Genomic DNA, 19,910 nt, shown 5'->3' on the forward strand with positions numbered 1-19,910 from the left:
GCCATTTGATAGCCATCAACTCTACAAGACTGACAGTTAGGGTTGCCAGTACGATTTTCAAAAAATCTAGAAGAATTCCAAACATTTGTCTTAAAAAAAAAACTGGCCTATGCTATAGAGATTGGAGACTTCCAAACTTTTCTAAAAATGTTGACAGGTGATGCGATTTCGATTTTCCAGATAAATCTGAAAGGTTGGCGTCACTGCTGACGGTGTTCTCCATATACTTATTTCCGGAAAATAAATCATTTTTGGAACGTGGGTTCCAGTTTAACCAATAGCGACACCAGTGGTGTAGTGGTAAACGTGACTGCATCTCACACCAAAGGGCCGGGGTTTAATCCCAGTCGGCGCCGTCGGGATTTTCTGAGGTATAAAATCTCTGATCAGGGAAGTAAAGCCGTTGGTCCCCGGTCCACGAGTTGATGGGTCGATGGAGATGGAGAGAGGCAGCTCCCACTCTGGCATCTGTAGCATTGGTAATCAGTACGTTAAACAAAATCGACGGAAAACAGATCAAGGAAAAACAAAAGTTCTACCAAATCAGAAGATAGTTTGTGTGCCTTTTTCAGAAACCACCGTCTCGAATGGGTTAGTACCATTGCTTCGGCTAGACTACGGTACCGTCCCGTAAAGATAGTGAACTGGCGACTCCATCATTCTCGGCGCAAAGTGCGAATATTTGACCGATAACCGAAAAATTTGCCTCTGATGCTTGATTTGCATCAGACGGAGAAAAGAGACCGAAAACCACAAAATGGATTTTATTGCCCCTTTCGGAATGAGGATGATACTTAGGCACGAGTCAAGAAATGGAATCTATTTTTCTTCGCCGCCCGCGAGATGGCTCGCTCACCCGTCTAAGGAGGACCGAGTGTGCTTATGGAATTTCTGAAGAAGCGGAAAACTAAATCACCCAAAACGACCTACCGTCGGACGGCTAGCACGAGTCATGCTTACTGCTTTTAGGAGACCACAAGAGGATGAAACATTCAAGCAATTTGTAGTTCTTTAAGATCCGCGAATAAGATAACAGGCTTCACCGAGCTAAGACACGCCTAACCCGATCGCTCGCTTGGAATCCTTAGAACATTTGTCAAATTCGAATTCTGGCGGCTTTTTGTTTTGCCAGCTCGTCCTGGTTGAGCCACGTTTTACAATCATGTTCAACAGAAATTTGTCAATAATAAGAAGATTTAACATTTGGCTCCGAACCACTCTGAAGGCACACTTTTCGATATTCACGCAAAAAAGGTCGTCGTCAGCGATCGCAAAAAAAAAAGTGTCGCCAAAGTGTTGCCTTTTGATGGTCCGCATTTGAGATGTGTTTTTTTTTCACTGCTCTCAGCCTCCTTCTATTCTGCCTTCTTCGGGTCTGTACTCTCTTCCCGGTCTTTTTAGTGGCTATTAATCGTTCGCTGATCGGCTGTCTAATGGATATATTTATTTTTGTTCCTCTCGCACGCTTCACGCCTCGGTCTTCGCCACGATCCGCGATCCACCTTCTGACAAAGCGGGGAAGAAAAAAGCTTCAGTCTCGAGAGCTTTTTACTCGAATCACTCACTTCCACTTCACTCTCTTTATCGAAAATCATAAAAATAGACATCGTTGGTGGTTTTTCGTTTCTGATTTCTCCCCTCTCTCTAGCTTGTGCACACCCACCTTCCGAAGACTCTTTTGCACTCTTGAGGCATACCACGGAGCAAGTCGGGAAGAAATGTCACAAGAAGTGTAAGTATCTCTCCGAGATGATTTTTTAAGTGTTTCAGGCCTTAAGTGGCCTGGCTCCTCGCGAATCCCTCTTCTTTCATCCGTTCACCCATGTGCCGCGATTTGATTTTCTGTTCCCCTCGTCTTCCTACATCCACACTAATTTGCTTCGATATCAATTATTGACTGGATGTCAAAATATCACACGAAAATTGAAATTTCTTCCACTTCCTTCCTGCCCACCCTTCCACACACATCTTGGACCAGTCATGGCAGTGCATGGCCACCTCCACGGATTGTTGTATAGACAACGACGAGACTTGTGTGGCTGTCAATTTGCCTTTTCCATTTCCTTCACTTCGGGCTCTGCCTTCGATGCTTCTATCAAAGGTGATGTTACTGTATATCATTCAACCTTCCGTTCTTTACCTTACCTTTGAATTGGTGTCATGTTTTGATGCCCCCATCGTTGTGCCGAAGGAATTCACCGGGTTCTTTAATGGATTTTGAATTTTGAAACTATGAATGCTTAAGAAACAGAACTAGATAAGAAATGCGTGTGATGGACCAGTCATGATGTCATCGGTTCAGGTTTTATTGTTCGTTTTTTTTTCGTCAGGGCCATAAAATTGGACGTGTCACTCACATTTTTTCTCTAATATTTGCCAACATATACCTTTTTTTCTTGACACTTTGTGAGGAATTTGAAGCATCATAAAAGGAATGAAACTGGAGGAAATTGTGTTACAGTTATCACACTTCAAACAAAAAGCAAAAGCTTGAGACCTTTGACTTTTGTGAAATGAAGTTGTAGACTCAAGATTATGTTGATTGAATTGCAAATCTAAGATAAGTGTAACAAATTGAAAAGTACTTTCCTCCTTTACCATAGACACACGGTAATTTTTCAATAATATTTACAGTCTAGCTTGGAGTTAAAATTTGATGTTTTGTGATTACAGGTATTAGACCCGTTCCTTGTGACGTGACACGCACATTTTCGGCCCATGATTACTCTCTTCGCTTAAAACTTATAATTAACTTCATAATATGGTAACCAATAGTAGACATTTTTTTCCTTGATTTGTTTTCCGTCGATCTTGTTTTCTATGCTGAGCCCCAATGCTTCCGACGCCACGGAGGCAGCTACCACACCTGGACCCATCAACTCATGAACCGGGGACCAACGGCTTTACTTCCCTTCCGAAGGCGTGATCAGAGTTGTTATGCCTCAGAACATCCCGGTGGCGCCGACTGGGATTGAACCCAGACTGGGATTGAATCACGCTTGCCACTACACCACCGGCGCCGCTAAGATATTTCTTATTAATAACAATAAATTGAAAAGTTAGCTGATCACAATTGTTCTACCAGTGTTCACTCGGCTGTCGACAAAAGCAGGCCACTCTCGATGTGTGCTACGCGATCGTCTGTTTTCTCGGCAGCAACCATTGTGTGGTCCTCCTCATTGTTCTTCATTTGCAGTTCTTTCGGTCGATGCGTCGTCGACTTTGGAAAGCAACCGTTTCGTGATGAGTGTGTGAGTGCTGACCACGTTTTGCGTCCATTGCTGCAATGGACGCGCTCTGACCCTCGTTGGCGTACAACAATTTGCCATACAATGAAACTACTGGAAGCGGCTCCAGTTCTGATGGAGGAGGCTTTTTGGATAGCGGAATATAAAGTGTTTATTGTGTTGTACCTTTTGACTATAGTTTTAAGATGTATTGTATAGTGACCAAGAATCCTCGGCTCTGTAAAGTTAATTCGGTTGTGCCTTGTCAAATAAATTAATACACAAAAAAAAAAAAAACAATTGTTCTATGAAGTATGCGTCAACCATGATATTGCAAGCCTAGAGACACGAGCGTTAAACCAAGATTGCTTGGAAAACTTTGTCTGCGTAATTCAGATGGCGAATGCTACGAATGATCGACTAGACGCTTTTGCATTCAAGTAGGCCCATAGAGCAGCAGCTATCAACTAGCTTCTTTGCGTTAGCGATAATGCCAACAGCGGGCAAGATGCGGGTATTGAGTTGTTCAGCTTGCATGATTTGTCTAAGTTGACTGTTGAAAAGCCCGTAACCCTTTTGCCTGCTGTTGAACTAAACCAATAGCTGGAGGAGTTCGATTGCTCATATATGAACAAGATAAATCACACTGCCGGTTGGATAAATTCCACAGCTACCCACAAGCAATGTATCGACCGCCTGAGAAGTGATGCACAATCTGGCGAGCAGAATTCAACATTTGCTCGATTGAAGGTGTCGAACAACAAATGGTAAGCATAGAACTCGAAACGTATCTTACAAGCATTGTATCTGTTTTCAATAAGAATTTTGAAGACCTTCTTTGCGAGAGTCCTGTTGGGATCAAAAGCCGAATAGCAGAGTATGTTTTTGTAAAAGAAGATGATGAATATCTTTGTAACTTATGCAAAGCATCAATTGTTGATCATTACCTGAATAGGGTAGAGCGCTACTTCGTCGTAATCGCCCATTTCCGTTCTATCGATCAGAAAAGATCAATAACATCAATGATTTCACCGTGCACAAATCAATAATAGGTTTGTTCCGATGCGCTAGTTCATTAGCTACAACATAAACCCTGTTAGAGCGCATTGTATGATTATTTACGCTCATTGTTCTTAAAACAAAAGAAGCGGTCCTAGCGAATCCTCTTTTTCTACGTTTATCCGTAGGACGAAGAAAATCTAATGGCGTTTCAATGCGTTAGGACGGAATTGAAACTCGTAGAACGAATTTAGAATCAAGAAACAGTGTTAGATTTTAGACAATATCTCATCAATTTGTGACTCTTTATCAAATCCAACGGTACGTATGGAAAGGTGAATAAATTTGCAAGTCATCTTTGACAGAAATATTCCATTTTTTGTTTAAATTCGTTCAGAAAAGAGAGGTAAAGCGTGGGTTGTGCTTAGCAGGACGGAAATTAGATCAAAAACTCTATGTTGATGAAAGTAAAGCTCAAGTTTTTAAACGAATCATGCATGATGAATAAACTCCGGCAAAAAGAGGACAAAGGCTGCTGGCAATCTCAAAGCCAAAGAAGTGAGAGGTTGTATCCAAAACACGTGCTTGGTATCAATATTCGGGGGGAAACCTCTTTTTCCCATCTCGGAAACGCCTCGTTTTCTGATGACAAAATCACGCATTTTCGTGCACAAAATGTACGGATTTTTTGGTTTGTTCAATAGATAATAAAAATGTAAAAAGTTGTATTCAAAACGTAAATTTTACGTAGAATTGCGTGCTTGGTTTCAATATTCGGCGACTGTGTTAGGAAAACCACTTTCTCCCATCACGGATAATGTGGCTGGCAGAAAAGCGAGCGAACGTTCAATGCAAATTAACTCTTAAACAACAATAATTTATGGTGGTCCTGAAAACAACCGTTTTGTCGGTGAGTAATGCTGAGCTATTAGAGTGATCAACACAGATGAGGCTGGCTGTATATTGTTTGGAACGAGGGTGACGCGCTTGGCAAAGATGGCTCATAGCGCATCACGGCGAGCAACCGAATCCGATCAGTGCTGCACCTACGCTGCATTCATCGTAGCTATTAGGAGTACACTTGGTTATGATCACAACGTACTTCGTATGTTTGGCTAAAGGTCGCGTGTAGCCTCCATCTATTTATCCACATAAAAGTGTGTTCAAACTTGTGTTAGCCTGTGGACATTTTTAAAAGCGTGTTTTTGGTGCTATTTATGACACTTAACTATACAGTACTATTTAAATAAAACAACTGGTTGATGTTATCAACACTTTACTCCTGGAGTTCAAGATACATATTCTAGTCATTATTTTCTAATAATATTTGATCTAATTTCTGATGCAGATATTGACACCAATAAATATTTTTCCATGTCACCCCCTATCCCCAATATCACCGCATCTTAAGGTAATCCAAAAAATGTTTTCGACATCGCTGAAATTTTTTCCGACTTCCTTGATAAGTCGTTTGGTATGATTGGCAAAAAAAAATCCTGGCCTCGCTTGAAAATTTCTTCTGGCTTTCCTCGGAAAATTCTTCCTACTTCTTTTGGAATATTGATCCGATTTGTATTTGTATTTGTATTTATTGTATAAATCCATCTGACATCGTAGTCTTAATGAATAAAACTTAACTAAAAAAAAAACTTTAACACGTACGTTGTACAGAAAAAAAACAAAATCATTCTGGTTGATTCCGTAGGCGGTTTCGAAAAACGTTGGTAGAGATATTGAAGTCAAACAAGCTATAATTGTCTTGGAGTCTTCGACTTATCGAATCGATGGGATTGTTGGATCCGTACTGTGTTCGTCTCGTTGGCTGGCGCAATAGCTGTCTAGATCGCAGCACTCGTTGAGGGGCGTAGATGTTGAGCTGACTCAGCAATGCAGGGCAGTCTATTTCGGAGCGTAAAATTTTGGCTCCTAAGATAGCTTGGCTGAACTTGCGTCTATCCACTAGCGGTTCAATACCAAGCAGCGCACAGCGGTGCTCGTAGGGTGGTAGTCGTAATGAGTCGGTCCATGGCAAGCCTCGTAGAGCACATCTCACAAATTTCCGCTGCACTGATTCGATTCGTGAAATCCACACAGCATCGTACGGAGACCAGACGGCAAAATTAAATTCAAGAATTGATCTAACTAGCGAGCAATACAGAGATTACAAACACAGAGGGTCATCAAATACGTTCGCTATCTTGAGAATAAATCCAAGTTGACGATTTGCTTTATCAACTATTTCCGAATAGTGCATTTTGAATGTGAGTTGATAATCCAGTACCATACCCAAGTCTTTAACATGATCAACCCGATTCAGTACAGTGCCATTGATAGTATAGTCATGTAGGATAGGATTTCTCGTTCTTCGAAAGGATATGATACAGCATTTGGACACACTGACTGCTAGATGATTCAGTGCACACCAACTGACAAACAAATCTAGCTGTTGTTGCAATTGACGGCAATCATTGGTGCTCCTAACAACCAGGTAGATTTTAAAATCGTCTGCGTAGAACATTAGGCAGCAATTCAGAAGAACGTGGGACACATCATTGAAGAACAACGCGAATAACAGCGGCCCCAAGTTGCTCCCTTGCGGCACCCCACATCGAGAAATGAAAGGTGCAGACACGGCTGATCCAATTTTCACGAACAATTGACGGCCAGTCAAATATGATCTCAGCCAACTACAAATTCTCGAAGATGCTCCTAGTCGCTCCAGCTTAGCCAACAGAATATCGTGATTAACTGAGTCGAACGCAGTCTTTATGTCAGTGTATATGCTGTCGATTTGACCTCCTTGCTCCATTTCGCTGATGCAAAACGACGTGTATTCACACAGATTAGTGATGACTGAACGTTGCGGAAAAAATCCATGCGGAGATGTTGAAATGTACTTTTTACAGGCCTGGAACATAACATCATTGAGAATTATCTCAAAGCATTTGGATCCGGCAGGCAACGAAGTTATTCCACGATAGTTCAACACATCCACTTTACTGCCTTTCTTGAAGATAGGCTGCATGTATGACATCTTCTAAGCGATTGGAAACTGCTGGCTTCGAAGAGAGAGGTGGAATATAGCTTGCAGAGGTGTAATCAACATGTCACTACATTTTTTCAATATGCACGCAGGAATTATGTCCGGTCCAGGAGATACAGATGATTTCAGCTTCTTCAGTGCATTCTCCACCATCGTCTGATTAACATCGAAAATATCAATGTCGAATGCGTCCACGGGCAGGGACCTTGTCGCAGTTTCAACATCCGATGGAGACGCAGTTGATGCCTGAAAAACAATCGCAAATCGTGCAGCAAATAGTTCGCATTTGGCTTCTGCGGTGGAGGCAGATTGATCTTCCATGCGCATGGTAGATGAAAGGCCGCTTTCATTTCGCTTAGTGTTTACAAAATTCCAGAACTGTTAAGGATTTCTTCGCAGATTCTCCTTATAATTATCTTGGAAGTTTTCTTGTAAATTTCATCCAAAATTCCTTCTAAAATTGTTTTACAGGAAATTCGACCAGATTTGTGGGAATCGGGAAGCGTTATTTTGGTAATTCGGGATTCGTTTCCCGCGATGTCCCGGGTTGGAAACACTTGTTATACACACTTAGTTTTTTCTACCGAGCTCGGCTGTGCAAATCTCGGCAAAAAAAGTTTTACTGAGATCTCAGCAAACATTTCATTTGTTTGCTGAGATTCAGCTACGCATTATCCGAGACTCAGCAATCAAATGTCACTTTTGCTGAGATCTCAGAGACACTATTTTTGCCGAGATTTGCACAGCCGAGCTCGGTAGAAAAAACTAAGTGTGTAGTATTAATTCATCAATACCGGTTTTTCAACTTTAAACCATTCGTTATTTGTTTTGCGTTCAATTTATCTCTGATATTTGATATCTTAATAATCCAATGTTTTAAAAAGATGTTGAAAATGAAAATTTCAATTGTTTTTTAAGTTTTATACCGAATCGTTTCCTTGTTTACTACGTAAATTAACAGATGCATTTAAAAATTAAGGACCGTCATCCACCGAATACCGGGCGGCTCGTAAATTCGGATTTTTTTTATATTACGTCTACTTTCAACATCATAACTATGTGTTATGATTATTCTGGACAATTCTATAACAGGCTAGAAAAACCTGGAAAATCAGGGAATTCCATTTTAGTCCTAGAAAATCAGGGAATCTCAGGGAATTTCTTTAAAAATTAGGGAAACATTTCTTAATCCTCTCTGAAAAGCATTACTGATCTCGCTAGTCTCATACAATTTGATTACTCGGTGTAGTTTTAGTATGTTTGTAAATTAATAAAATCTTCAATAGAATTGTGAGCTTGTAGGTGCTCAAATGAATTATTTGAATTGCTTAATCAAAGAACATGCTGTAAGAACTGTCAAAATGCTATGAATTTACAAGATAGTGTTCGTGATAAGCTGGGAATTTAAATTTTAACGTGGGATTAAAGACAAGTGTTTCATATGTGAAAATATCCCTAACGGAAAGCCCTCTCCTTGGCTAGTTTTTTAACCTGGACGTTGGTGGGCGGGCCTAATCTTATGCTTCATAGTTGAGCGTTGGAGACGATTGGTTTAGGTCCGGCATCGTTGGCTCATGCCGTGACAGAATAGCGTCATGAGCATGCGATGAGGATTACTGAGCTTCCCCTCTCTGATGAACCATTGCATAAGAGAACCAAAGTTCTAGCCTGAAGTGATAGTATCACACTTGTTACTCCTTTATTTGAGAGCCGAGTTGTAGTACGCTTACGTATAGACACTGACGTTGGGTGCGATACTGGCGGGTTTTGCCGCAAATCACTCTTATTTTATTCATTTTTACGCAGATAGATTTATTTGGGTTTGCAAGGGAATTATACTATTGAAATATTTCAGAAAGTGCCCAACGGTGCTCATTCTACTTGCGTGACAAGCTTTCGTTGTTGTTTTCATTGAGGTATTACTCAGGGAACAATGTTAAACACCATTTTTGTACATGGTATTGCAACTTATCTTATATGTGCTTCATTTTGATTTGGGATAAGTGTTTGAACTATGGCTCGGGATTTCCACTGTAGCGTGCTTCTATTGTGACATAACCATACGTATTTTTGTGGTGCGACATAGTGGAAACGTGTGAGCGTAGTTGAAGCATATACCCTATGTAATTTAAAAATCAGCTAGGAAACTAACTTCAAAGTGAAGCATTTTAGTCACTTGAAGGTGTCACCTGGGACGAACTAATATATATTAAATATAGGTCAAAGTCAAAAACAACTTGAAACACGTTAAATTTTAGATTACATTTACAAGTGCAGGTATTTAATAAAGCATGGTAGCGAAGACAACAAATCAAGAAGACTGGCAACTCTTCCATTTTCTCATACATACGCTATGAGACAGGTACCACCGCGTCATCTGCCGCTCAAAGGTAAATGCTTCGAACGAATTTTATAGCAAGGATTACATCCTTAGACGAAGGGTTTGTGTATTTGCTCATTTTTCTATGCGTTGCTTCCACCTTCACTCAAGCGCAGCGCTTCTGTATCTGTCGCTTGGATTCTGGCAAAGTTGCCAGTCTTCTTGATTTGCTGTCTTCGATGGTAGGTAGATTAGATATTTCAATTATTTATTAAATTAGACTAGAGATATCATAATCATCAAACGAACTTAAATAAGAAAATTTAGACAGCCTAGTAGCATTAAGTGGATTAACAGAAAAATTAGGATGCGGAGGGTCCGCTTAGGGAGGCAACTAGCCTTTAAAGCAACTGGCAACTAGCCTTTTCATGTATTGTCTGTCTATTTTGATTATTGCTTTAAAATATCAATTTGTTATATATGTGAAAGGATGAATCAGTGGGAGATGGATTTTCAGTTTCTTTACATTTAGCATCACTATGTGTCATTTCCTCAAAACCCCCCAATAACCGGCCTTTTCAATCCCTTCCTTTTCCCATGGCGTTCAAGTGGTCCGCATAGACTATTCAGCCATTACCCGTCCTTTATCCTCGGCCCATTGCCCCACCAAACGCTTCAAAATGAAAATGAAAATGAAATGAAATATCCCTAACGGAAAGTTCAGAAAAGTCTGAAAAATAACTAATAAGGGAGAGCAAATTGACATGTCAAGGAGAAGAAATGGAGTAAATTGAGGAAATAAGGGCATCACGAACTTGAACACTTTCTTAAGATCTTGTAGATTGAAAGATAGCAAACCGATTGAAATAAATATGATTGCAGTTTTATTCACACATCATTATCAATCAAAGTAACACCCGGTTACTGCTTTAACTGATTACTGTAACATGTCTTAAACCTGTAAGTTTAGAAAAATGTGAATGATTTTCTACCTCTGGATTTTTTTTCCTGAAAAACGACTGGAAAATCAGGGAATTTAGTTTTCTTCTTTGAGTTAACAACCTGTATGAGACCATGATAAAATGAACGTACTATTTATAGCATGGTAGGCATTGCTACACAGAAAAAAATTCTGAATTTTAACTATCGCGTAACATCTCTCTTCGTTTAATTTTGAGCTATACTTGGCATAAACAGTGAAATCGTTTACAAACTTGTATACAAAATTGCTAATTTATGCGATATTGCGCTTAAATTTACATGAAATATCGCGTAAAATTATGCCAAATCTAGCGTTAATTTTATGTGCGCTATATCTCACAGAAATTTACATGAATTTTTCTAACGGTGCAATACACTTTTTCAAAGTTTCCGGATTTGTAGACCAAGAGTCTGGATTTCGAACCTTTACGGTATAAGGTGAAATCTTATTCTTTAAACATATACCAAGCTAACTTTTATTATGTTTATCGTCTTCTGACGTAAAATCCTACACCGTTCGAAAAATTCATGTAAATTTCTGTGAGATTTTACGAGATGTTACGCGATGGTTAAAATTCAGAATTTTTTTCTGTGTACCTGAAGCACGGAAATCAAGCAGTGACAGAAGATGAGATCAATCGACGTCACCGTTGAGTAATTTAACTATAAACGAAGCCTGTTGCAGATTACCTCTTCGATCAAGCATTGCGAGGTCAAGCAGGCGGCATCTATCGGGATATGCTGGAAGGTTCAAAGGATCACGCCATGGTAGGTTTCTGAGCGCAAGTCATATGAATCTTTTTTGCACACGCTCGATTCTTAGATTCCATGATACGTCGTTTGGAGCCCATACAACTGCAGCATTTTCTAGGATCGGCCTTACGAGTGAACAATACATTGCCTTTAGACAGTGTGGATCTGTGAAATCCTTGACAATCTTAGAGATGAAGCCAAGTTGACGATTAGTCTTGTACATAATCGATGCATAATGGGAATGAAAGGAAAGCTTCGAGTCCAATACGACACTAAGATCCGTCACTTGATCCACTTGGCTAAGAACAATAGCAATTTAATTGGAACATAATTTTGTGTGAATGTATGTATGTATTAAAGTGGTTCAAAATATCGATTTTACTCCACCAGATCAATCGAATTCAAATCAGGTCCTGGGTTTTTTTCTTAAAATTTGAGCTCATTTAGATGTGAACTCATATTGCACCTGCGCTTTGAAGTGGTTTGTAGTTTATATGGGAATTACTATGGGAGAAAAGAGCTTTAAGTTCTCATAGTTCTTGCCCCTCGCTGTAATGATCTGCGAAATAGTTTGCTATCTGTACTGATGGGAAATTTTCTGAGCTGCAACTTTGCTGTCAACATGGCTTCACCGGAGCAAGCACGTCGCGATTTGATCCTGCACGCTCGAAACGAAAATCCCGGTCCATCCGCTCCGGGCAGTTTTCAATCAAATTCCTGGGCAGGAATTTTATACCTCGGAACAGTATTAGGTGGAATGCCTATTATGGCCGGGCTTGGCAAGCTGCCACTACTCAAATTCCACCAAACAGTGGTACAGTGGATCCCAAGCAGATGAATCAGGCCAATACTCCGGAACTATGGTCACTTTAGGAGTACTTGTCAATTGTGAATACTGAAGAAAAAAGGTGGAAGTGCAATTAACCTAAAGGATTTCAAGCGGAAATGTAATTTGGCAGCCAAACAAGTGGGAACAGGGCTCTTGCAAAAGATGATGGGCCGTGCACGAAGAAAAGTTCCAGCAATGGCCTATGATAAGAAGGAAGGCTGAACCACGGCTTCTAGAGTAAACATAAAACCTACTAGTTTATAGCTGTTACTTTAAACTACGAAAAATAAAACGCATTTTTAAACCCCAAGAAGATTGTCGCGTCCGGATTGTTTCGTGTTCAACCTTTATGTTTATGTATGCATCAGACAACAAGCGGCATACCATTGGAATAAATCTTTAAACACTTCTGCGATTTATAGCACATATGTAGTTACCGCTAGATTTGGCGTAAATTTACACGATATTTTATGTAAATTTAAGCGCAATATAGAATAAATCAGCACCCTATGCATGCAATTTGTGAACATTTTCGTTGTTGATTTGGTTGTTCGACTGGTTGTACGGAGATTTCGTTTTTATGGCTTTCTCAGTATAGGGTTATTCAAACAGTTAGTTGTGCACAACTAACTGTTTGAATTACCCTAGACTGAGAAAGCCATAAAAACGAAATCATTTTCGTTGTTTATGCCAACTGTAACAGGAAATTAAATGAGGAGAGATTTTACGCGAAGGTTAAAATTCAGCCCAGTGCTCTGTACCGGTAGAAGGAATAATGGTACCGTAGAATACTATTCCACATTTTTGGGATCGGTCTACTAATTCCGGAGATATGGCCGGAACATGTTCCGGTGAGTATATGAGAAAACAAATTCAAGGGCAATCGCAATGGCGATCGTATTGATTCCCCATGACCCAGCCATTATATAGGGCACCAAAAGGCGCATGAGCTGCAACCACATCAAAATGTAAGACGTCGCTGAAACTTGAATCGATTGTTTGCTGCGGGGAATCTAACAATGTCTGCAGTTTAGAGCTCTTCCACCGTATTCATTTTGGTAGCCATGTTCCCCAAATAGCAAGCTGAGGCAACCAAACAACCGAACTGAGGACTCTGCAGAGTGCGTCCTCAACGAGATAAATTATTCGGTAGTTGCCACTGATTGCCTATCCTTCCATGGTAAACAAATTTCTAAACCGCTTAATCTTTATACGTCCCACATCCATCACATTTCGACACACAAAATCAATCACCTGCCGAACCCAAGCCGAACGCCATTGCATTTTCGCCGTACAGTCAGTGGTTGGTATCTGCCGAGGTAACGAGAAAGAGGCCAATTTTCAACACTCGAACGATTGCGTGAGAACCCTCCCAAAAAACTAAAAGTAGCAACGCAAACAGCAAAGAGAAACCGGCCTCGAGACACGAGACGAGAAAAGTTTAGGGAAGTACATACTTCTGACTCCATCGTGAAGTGCTTATTTCCTCTGCTGCTTCGTTGCCACACTGCACCGTCATTAGCTTTAATTACAACGTTAGTTCCACCAGTCGCGGGGAAGTGCTCGGTTCGATCCAAAATGGCGCCCTCTGGCGTAGAGATGAGTCAACTTTGCTGAACGCGGGTAGCTGCAAAATCATTGGATAGAGCACTACCGCGAATCGTTTCCCCACCGGGGTGCGCTATTATTTGCACTGTCATAAAAATATTATTAATTAAACCTGAAATCGACGATGAGAAACTTTTCTCTCTGGATAGTGGACAGTAGCTACGGAATGATCGTATGTTTTAAATTAAAATTTGAATGAATTGATTAAATTTTACACGGTTCATTAATTTTGTACCCCCTTTCGCTGCCCGCTGGAAAGAGCGGAACTGACACGACGCCGGCCAGCAGTGGATGGACAAAGAAAGAAATCCGAACAAAATTGTTCAATGGCCCCATGATCTCCTTTTTGGCCCATCCAGGTACGGTGGAAAGAAATGAATCTGAATCATAAAAGCAAGAGCTACATAATTAATTATAATCCTCAGTAGCTGCTCGAGATCATAAATATTTATTTATTTTTATTTTTATTTATTCTTTCACTCGTCTTCTCCATTCGCTTGTTGGCTCCCGACTCGGATGCAAGCTTCTTGCGCGAATGTTAACCTTCTTCGTCCCGAAAGAATGCGTCCGTGGATGATCAATTGCGTTTAAATTAATCTTAATTATTAGATATTTTTCTTTCGCTTCTTGCTCTCGCACGTGAAGCGGATATGATTGCTTTGAAAAACTCACTACGTACACCGAAAAAAGTGTTTGACCTTAAACAAACAATTGTTCCGGCCGGCGAGCAGACTTTGGACGGGTCTCTTTTTCGGAACCTTCTCAAAGCTCCCCATTGCGGGTCGGGGTCGGGTATCTTTTGTGGGAAGGCTTTCTCGCTTGTCATCCAATTTAATCGGGCCACGAAGCCGCTAACTTCAATTAACGGGTAGCCGACTTTGAGAAGTCACATCTACCTACTTGAAACTGCTGCCGGTTCGGGTGGCATGCACTGTCGGCGTCGGCGGGTTCGTCGTCAGGTGTGTTGATGTCACTACAATAGGTCAACTATTTCTGGTAGCTGCGACGACTATCTTTCGCTTGGAATGCAAACATGGTGCCATATTCATCATCACTTGCGGAACATACAAGCCACTATGGATTGGGACCCCTTGGTCGACCGGTCAGGTTACGGTAAGCTGCCGCATCAAACAGTGCGGTTGTGGTACAGTAGCTTACATAGGCGTAGGCAAGTGGTAGGCAGTTTGCAAATCAAATAACGTACTTATGGTATTGTTGAAAAGAAAAAGAACAATAAGATCGAAAAGACTAAACTCACAATGGCAAGTGTTATCATTAGAAATGATATCATGTTTGGGATAATTCTATAACTCGATAATTCTTAAATTCGATGATCCCTTCAAGTGTAAGGATTCATAGTCCAGCACTCGATCATACTATAAAAAAAGTTTATACAAAGTGAGCTAACCTGCGGCAAAGTAGTTAGATAAGGGGCTTACAGAATCTTTTGCTATTAGAAGAGCAGCTCATTTCACTCGAAATGTAATACCTGCTTTGGAAAAGGTTTTTGGTCAGTCCATGTCGGTCGCTTCGCATAATAGTGATACAACATATTGTTAAAGCAACATTAAAATGGGGAAAATATCACAATGGATCAAAGTAATGGCCACTGTGATGAATATACCCCCCCCCCCCCTTAAGCAAAAAATGTCACCACTGCAATAAAGTATTCAACAATTGAAGAAACATTCTAAAAGACATCAAAATGCTACACTCAATAGTTCCGTCGCAAATGGCCATGCCCCACTATTTTTGATTTCGTCCCACTGTGCAACGCCAGGGAGGCAACTCCCACACCTAGACCCTACCTATCGACCCCTCAACTTATGAACCGGGGACCAACGGCTTTACTTCCCTTCCGTGAGGCGTCATCAGAGATTTGCGCCTGGGATTGAACTCAGGCCTGCTAGGGCGAGAGGCAATCATGCTTACCAGTACACCAACGACGCAGCTAAAAATCGCATTACGAGGCTAACTATAAAAATTGAAGGAGAACTTGAAAGAAATACTTTAAACATTCAGAAGAGATATCTGACGAAAGTTTTGTGTTTACTTCAAAGAAAATTTTGAAAAGAATGTCAATGGAATCTAATGCTCAGGATGGCTTTAAAGAAATTCTAAGTTGGATTCAAATGAAATTTTTAGAAAAATGAATTGCGGGGTGATTATGAAAGAGTTCCAAGGAAATTTTCTGGTAAGTTTAAGGAGGATTTCATGATTATTATAAGTAGAATTTGAAAGAAATCCTGGGATTCATACCATGACAATGCTGAAAAAAATGCATTGTAATTTTAATTTTAATCCAAGAAGACTACCTATCCAAAATCTTGACTTACTGTCCGAATTTCATATGTATTTCTGAAGTCCGGTTTCTTGACTCTTTTTCTTAAGGACATGCCCATTACAACTGGATTAGATTTTAACCTTAAATAAAATTGCTAATAACTGATGGGAATTATGCATCACAAAGAGCAAGTCTTTCTTCTGACAAAGACTCTGTTTAACTAATTGGTAGGGGAAGTGCGCAGGTATTGACCATGTTCCTATTCTGGCCACATTTGACGATATATTTTTTCTATGGATTTGTCTTTGCAGACAGGTTAAGACCATGACTGGTCCATCTCCGCAACTTTGACGATATTTCACGTTGTTTACAATTTTGAGACGTTCAGTTTGTTTTAACAAATCATATTCATCGGTGTACATAAACATTTCGACCACAAAGTGCACGAATATTGTAATTTAATCGGTTTTCTGAAGTGTGGTTAAAATAGAATCCTATGGTCAATACTGGTGCACTTCCCCTACTGAATGTCTGGTGTAAACAATATTTAAATATTTTAAGAGCTGTAAGATATTTTCAAAGTTCTACTACATGCATCTTCTTCTTCTTATTCTTATTCTTCTTCTTCTTCTTCTTCGCATTTCAAGCTTATTGCATATCGCATATTATCTTATTGCGTGCTCTCAACTTAGTGTTCTAGATGCACTTCCACAGTTATTAATTGAGAGCTTTCGATGCCTGTACCATTTTTGCATTGGTATAATTGTGTGGCAAAAGAACAATCATACTCTATATGCCCAGGAAAGTCGAAAAATTTTCCAACCCGAAATATTCCTAGACTGAACCGGGAATCGAACTCAGCCGCCTCCAGCATGGTTTTGCTTTGTCTGAGCTAAGGGAGGCTACTAGAGTGGTTGTTTTATAAATTATTAATATATTTCGAAGTTACATGTTTCCGAATTTGAGACAAAACTACTGTTTATCAATCTACGGGCTGCAACCCACCGGTATCTTCATATGGCATAAAATATTTCGGCACTAGCTGGTCATTTTGGTGTTTTAAGATCAACTTTTTACCGTGATGATTTAGTTGTTTATGCGGTTTTACCGGCAATACCGTACCATTTTGCAATAACAAAATACCGGTTTTCAACCATCTAAAAACTGGTAATTTTGTTAATTTTTATATCCAATGTTTTATGTACATACTTGGAGATGCTTAACGTCAAATATCAGACTAAAAGTGATCATTTTATACGATAGATGAGAAGATGAATGTATAGAGTTGATAGTTTCGTTAGGCAGTGTGAAAATTGTATATAGAGAGTAGAAAGCGAGCAAAGGTCAATTTTGAAAAAGGTATAAATCGGGTTGATCATGACGAGGGATAATGTTTGTATTCTGGTTGTTACAGCCGGCGTTTCCTGCCAACTACTCAACTATTTCAGCAGCCAAGTAGTAGACTGGGACACAGGCTTGTAGTTGCCCTTCCTGAGCAAACGATGGATGCGACCGAAAGAGAACTGCAGTCGAACGAGGTTCGAACGATACTTCTCCTTTTTATCTTTTGTTGTAGAACTTTGGTGTAGAAGAGTTGTTTGATCTCAGGCGATCCCTTCGCCGCGCTGTTCTATGCAAGAAGCAGCCAACTAGACTGGGACGCCAACACCAGTACACCCAACCGGGGGATGTAAGATTTGCTTACAATTATGAGGGGTTCATAATCGCAGGATGCTAGTGGAGACCGCATGAATAGAGAATGAGATATACCGAGCTGCGGAACAAAGCAAAAAAAAAAATGAAGTCCGAAAAATGGTTGCCGACTAGACTCGAACCACGAACATTGCGATTTGCAGACCTGTGTTTTCTCCACTGTTCTCTTCATGCTTCGGAACATGGATACGCTAAAAGCGTATAAGAAGCACTCATAGTATAATAATTTGATTTCGTAGAGAATCGAGGCAAGTGTGTGCGTCGTTCTACAATGTTATACACTCAAAAAATTCCACACGTTTGATCGAAGTGTTTAAGCACTTGATTTTTTAAATGCACAATCACATTTACTTTAAGTGTATTTCATCTTGGTTCAATGTGTTATACACGATAATTTCTAGTGTTTCAAACTTTGAAATGTTGAAAATCTTTCACTATCTATTCAAGTGTATTGCACATTGAATCACGCTACTGTTCAAAACAGATGGATTTAAAGTGTTTTGCATTTCAATACGATGTGAATTGCTTGCTCAGAAACGTAAACATCTATAACAAGAGTTGTGACTTTATCCTATCAACCTGCCTCATATATGAGAACAACCGTGGCACAGTGAGATCGAACGAAGACTCCGGCAGCAGCATACCCCAACAGTCCATGATTGAATCCCAAATCAGACCCATTAAAAATATATGTGAAAGCTCTGGCCTCTGGCAGTTTTGTTTATATATTTGTCGATTCATTTTTAGAGTCGGTAAAGTAGAATTCGATAAAGTAGAATATTGTAGAATATTGAACTATGGTGTGCAAAGCTCTTGATATCACCATATGAGGCACATAGAATCCAAGTGTGTCTCAATTCAAATCCATAGTGTTCAGGCATGGTTCATAGCATAAGATTCACACATGAAGATGAAATGGATGTGTTTCACAATATGCGCAAAATTAAGTGTGAGACACATGATGATGACGTGTGGAATTTTTTGAGTGTAGATACAAAGCTTGCTGGTATAGTCGAAAGCGTAGAGAGAACACGAAATAAGAAAGATAAAAATCTTTGCATCATTGATCAATCAGCGAATATCTGCGGTATTCGCTGCGGAGGATAATAGGGTAGAGAACTACTCGGCCACCGGAGACGAACCAGCGTTCGGCTGAAATTCTCCTTAATAAAGATAACTAACTACATAACTAACTACTTCGGCCTAAGCGCCCATTTTGGGCCTGTCAAGCAGAAAACATCAAATAGATCCATGATTTCGGCGTTAACAGGTAAATTATGCTTTGGCATGGATACAAAATACCAAGTATCCTTTAGTTTCGTGTCCTTTAGTTTCGAATTCAAATTTACCTAAAATCACAGTTGCTGGAACAAAGCTTTCAATTCCAATTCCAAGCATATTACAAAAACACCTTTTTTGACAACACCTAATATCACCTAATAGCAAATTCAAATTTTAGTCAAAAGATATTGAGTCAATTTTAAGCTGCCATATTTAGTTCTGAAAATATTGACGAAAATTCATTAATTCTTAACCTTAAAAAGTTTCATAAAAGCTCCACGGAGCTTTCTGAAAAACCGTGTCTGCGTATGGTTAGTCCAATTAGCGCTTGAAACAGATCATAACAGCTTGCGAGTTCGGTTTTGACGTTCATTAAGCCGATCCGAGCTGCTTCGAGTTGCTTGTACTGGGTGTTCATTCAGTGAAATACGACTGAATTTGAGTAGGCTGAAACAGTTTGCGATGTTTTGTCCGAGTATGTTCTATCAGCCCGAACTAATTCGAAATTTTAACGGCGGTTTTAACAAAAAAAGACACAATCGTCTACGCTTCAAATTGGATAGTTTCATAAGTATCGTAATTGCGGGTTGATCACCTTTTCGTGAGGCGTTACGGTGTAAGATCCTTTGGAATAATCAAGGATTTTTTTTTCGTTCAACTCAAAATTGAGTCGAATTTGTTTCAAATTTGAAGAAAGTTGGGTTAATCAGTGAATGAGTATAATTATCCACGATTTTCATAAACAATCGGTTCGGATATGAGGAAAATACACGGCAACTTTACTCAGCTCATGAGTACACTCAAAGACTGAGTATAAATTTCTTTGAATTTTCTCTATTCAAGCAGATTATTCGAGGGAAATTTTACTCACT

The 19,910-nt window shown here is 39.9% G+C and overlaps 1 protein-coding gene across 4 annotated transcripts in view; it reads left to right on the top strand.

Annotated features, from left to right (window-relative positions):
* The window catches only part of oc (ocelliless), a 124,035-nt gene that overhangs the window by 20,173 nt on the left and 83,952 nt on the right, over nucleotides 1-19,910 (top strand). Inside the window, exon 2 of one of the 4 annotated variants that reach the window (XM_065231055.1) lies at nucleotides 1,649-1,732. The exons of the other annotated variants lie outside the window; for them this stretch is intronic. Within the exon in view, the coding sequence (XP_065087127.1) occupies nucleotides 1,719-1,732 (14 nt within the window). The 5' untranslated portion in view covers nucleotides 1,649-1,718. The remainder of the gene's footprint in view (nucleotides 1-1,648; nucleotides 1,733-19,910) is intronic. 4 annotated transcript variants of the gene reach the window in all.

Source organism: Ochlerotatus camptorhynchus, unplaced genomic scaffold (assembly GCF_037179485.1).
Source record: "Ochlerotatus camptorhynchus isolate MF236.1 unplaced genomic scaffold, CSIRO-AGI_Acam_v1.1 ptg000338l, whole genome shotgun sequence".
Classification (NCBI taxonomy): Eukaryota; Metazoa; Arthropoda; class Insecta; order Diptera; family Culicidae; genus Ochlerotatus; species Ochlerotatus camptorhynchus.